This window comes from Sphaeroforma arctica, assembly GCF_001186125.1.
Source record: "Sphaeroforma arctica JP610 unplaced genomic scaffold supercont1.71, whole genome shotgun sequence".
In the NCBI taxonomy this organism is placed as follows: Eukaryota; class Ichthyosporea; order Ichthyophonida; genus Sphaeroforma; species Sphaeroforma arctica.
This window is the reverse complement of record NW_014040487.1, coordinates 119752-123213: the sequence shown is the minus strand read 5'-3', so window position 1 is coordinate 123213 and position 3462 is coordinate 119752. Positions and strand designations below refer to the sequence as shown.

Genomic DNA, 3462 nt, shown 5'->3' with positions numbered 1-3462 from the left:
TATAGTATTAATGTATATATGTATTCCTATATATATATGTGTGTGTGTTTGTGTGTGCGTGTCTACGTGTGTGTGTACGTGTATATCTATTGTTTAGACTTGTATATATATACCTTTTTATATATATACATACCTATATATATATCTATAAATATATATGTATATGTATATATAAATATATATATATATATATATATATATATTTGTATTTTATTTATCTATATCTATATCTATATCAATATATATATATATATATATATATATCTATATACCCATTTATATATATATATATATATATGTACATGTATGTGTATGTACGCGTTTATATATATAGATATATTAGACATACTTATATGTATATATTTTGTATATTGTATATAAAATTATATATATATATATATATGTATATATATATATATATTAATTATGCGTGTATGAATGTATGTATGTAAGTATATTTATATATATATGGCTTACAATACTGTGGGTGCGACCGAGGATACTGAATGACATATCTTTCATTATTGGACGTGGATAATCGAAAGCATACTGTATCGTTTAGTCCGTGAGAGTGTTATCTGTATGGTTGAATCGTCATTAGAATATTGAGAACAGTATAATCGCGTCACATTCACTTCTACTTACGTCGCAGAAGAAAAAAATCATATATGCGTTTTCAATAAATTAATTTGAAATCTTTTGCTTTTATGTATAGCTGAATTGGGTGGTATATTCACGCAACTGGCGACACTGGTGCATGAACAAGGACAAATGGCTGAGCGCATCGACACAAATACAATGGACGCAGAGCTTAACATAGAAGGTGTGATAGAATGAGTGACATGCGTTGTATTGTCAATATTGCGACTTTGTCAAGGGCATTCGATGTACACTTTGCTTCCGAAGAACCTTCTCTCTCGCACTATTTAGTTTGGCATTTATCCTCTCCTGCGTATCTAATACTTTCGGCGGTCTATATTCTTAGCCGCACTCTTTGATGCTGAATTTCGTACCTCGGTTTGCCTACTCCAGGTGCCCACAATGAACTTTTGAAGTACTTTAACTCGGTGTCGAGCAACCGTTGGCTGATGATCAAGATCTTCGCCGTTATAATAGTTTTCTTTGTCATATTCAGTCTCTTTCTCGCTTAAACGAGCAATAAAATCTAATGTCCTTGTACAAGATGAATGTCTCTCGTCTCTTATGTGACACGATGATATACGTACATACTTGCAGTAAAATTGTAGATAAGGTCACGAGTTTGAACTATCATTTTCCGTTTCGCATAATTATATGCCCAGAGGCAGAACCCCAGAAGAACATAAACCTACGCATAATGCGTCGTTCGCTATGACAAAGCTATATTGCGCCCACTTTCAGTCAGTGGTAAACAGCTAGCTATGATATTTACACTGCGTCTTGCATAAGTGCACTTTTGGTTTGTTGTTTGTTTTCCTGATATATGTGATTTCAGTTCTCGAACGACAGTCGATGTGCATTATATGCAGCTTTCAAGAGTGATTGAATGACCAAATTCAGCATTGAAGCCTCCATACCTGCTCAATTGTGCGTACAATCGTATACCCTAAGTATTTATGTTCTTCGAACAGTCGTTTTCAACTGTAAATGTACTATATTAAGTATCTGTGCGCAGAGTCGAATTTAAAAATGTCGAATAGACACAAGGGTGCTCACTAAAGTCTCGGACAAATCAACTACAGACAAGTATTTCTTATAGAATTTAGTGCTTTAGCATATGCTTGACTTTGCATCCTTCCCTGAGAATGTGAAAGTCTTGAATACGATATTTCGAAGCAGTATTGCTTTCTACACCCCTATTGATAGAGTGAACATTATGTTGGGGTGGTTATTGCGTCTCTGAAGGTGCACTCTCCTCCGCACTTTCCTCTGCAGCTGGCGCACTTTCCTCTGCAGCTGGTGCACTTTCTTCTGCAGCCGGCATACTCTGCTCTAGAGCTTCGGACACCTCGGAAGCTGGCACACTTTCCTCAATGGCAATAAAAGCTGGCACACTTTCCTCAGTGAAAATGACATCTTCAGTTGTTGCAGGATCCGACTCAGGTGCAGTACACAAAGGGACTTCAAGTTGGCCGAGTTCCGTGAGATAGCCACGCATAAAGGTGATCTGGGCATTCTGTGTGTTGATAACGTCTCGCAGCATTACTTCCACATCAGGGTCGTCCACATTGTCCTCAAGTATCTCCTTGAGTAAGATCTTGGCCATATTTACAGCGTTCACGTGGTGAGGAATCATCTGGTGCATAAAGGTGACGATAGAGTTATTGCCGTAATTCTCCACGGTCATCTCGTAGTTCATCTTACAGTCGATTGCATTTATACACTGCACGAACTTGTCATCTTGGTCACCGCATAAGAATACGCTACCGTCACAGTACTCGTCTATGCCGCCGCTCTGCGCACTGAACTGTGCCGCATCTGTGGTACCGCACATACTATCGAATCCCGATTGATTAGTGAATGCATACAACGGTTGTAGCTCGGCCTCAGTTGGCTGATCACCCTCGTTGTCCACTACGACTATCCTGGCGGACATTTTGTTATGCACATGACAGAAATAGAAGAAATCTGTTAGATTCGGGTCATTGATCGTTAGTTCAACTGTGTAGTTGTTCGTCTCCCAGAACTCAAGGGGGAAGGTGAATTCTGGCTCATATATATCCAGCTCGGACAACTCGTTGTTAATCATGTAAACAGGATAATCTCCGCCTCGCAGTCCCTCTTCAAGCTCATCTACTCCCTCATGTGCACCGTCAGCAAAGTATGCAAACCCGAGCGGATGGTACCAATTGCTGATATCCTTTTGCACAAATGTGTACGTTTCGCCGCGCACCATCGTCAGCGTGGGTTGAAGACCTTCATAACCTTCTACCGTGTAGTAGCCCGTTTCTGAGGCGAAAAGATCGACAGAGAAGACGAATGTGTTGTTTTCCAAGGCCGAGGCACAAGAGATGAAGAAACACGCTAGGCCGGCCGCCTGTCTATAAACCATTTTGTACAAGATTGAAATTTTTGTAACAGCTGGAACGTTTCAGGTGCGAGTGTGGTATGGTCCATCACAAGGCCCACTTTTATGTTCAATTCAGGAGGCTGTGAATAGTGTACAAAAACTGCAAAGTTGTGTCCAAATATGTACATAAAAATAAACATTGTACATACAGAAATACAATTTTTACACATTCGGAAATCGAAAGTCGCAACTCGCGAGTTTCTCCAGTTTCTCACACACACTCTCTCTCTCTCTCAAACTCTCTCTCCCCATCAGAGAGTAGTCTCTGACTCTCTATTATCTCAGCAAATCGGTACGACGGACACGTCCACAGCCACAAGTTGCACGACGGACACGTGTCTATGTACAATTGTACAGCCATAAGTTGCACGACTCGCACAAGTTAGGATTTAGGACCGATCTGGACTATGGAC

The 3462-nt window shown here is 39.8% G+C and overlaps 2 protein-coding genes across 2 annotated transcripts in view; one reads left to right on the top strand and one right to left on the bottom strand.

The window, feature by feature from the left end:
* SARC_01730 (hypothetical protein) overlaps positions 1-1151 on the top strand; it is a gene marked incomplete at both ends in the record, with an annotated part of 4864 nt that extends 3713 nt beyond the window's left edge. Inside the window, 2 exons of the mRNA XM_014304541.1 lie at positions 716-823; positions 1033-1151. Of these exons, the coding sequence (XP_014160016.1) occupies positions 716-823; positions 1033-1151 (227 nt within the window). The remainder of the gene's footprint in view (positions 1-715; positions 824-1032) is intronic.
* A 575-nt stretch (positions 1152-1726) lies between these two features.
* Positions 1727-3160, bottom strand: SARC_01729 (hypothetical protein). The gene has a single exon (XM_014304540.1). It carries the CDS (start codon positions 3029-3031, stop codon positions 1868-1870), a length of 1164 nt encoding a protein of 387 aa, XP_014160015.1. The 5' UTR covers positions 3032-3160; the 3' UTR covers positions 1727-1867.
* Positions 3161-3462: the final 302 nt, after the last annotated feature.

Bases quoted from the DNA above. Each gene is read 5' to 3' on its own strand.
- SARC_01729 (XM_014304540.1), bottom strand. From the start codon at position 3,031: ATGGTTTATAGACAGGCGGCCGGCCTAGCGTGTTTCTTCATCTCTTGT.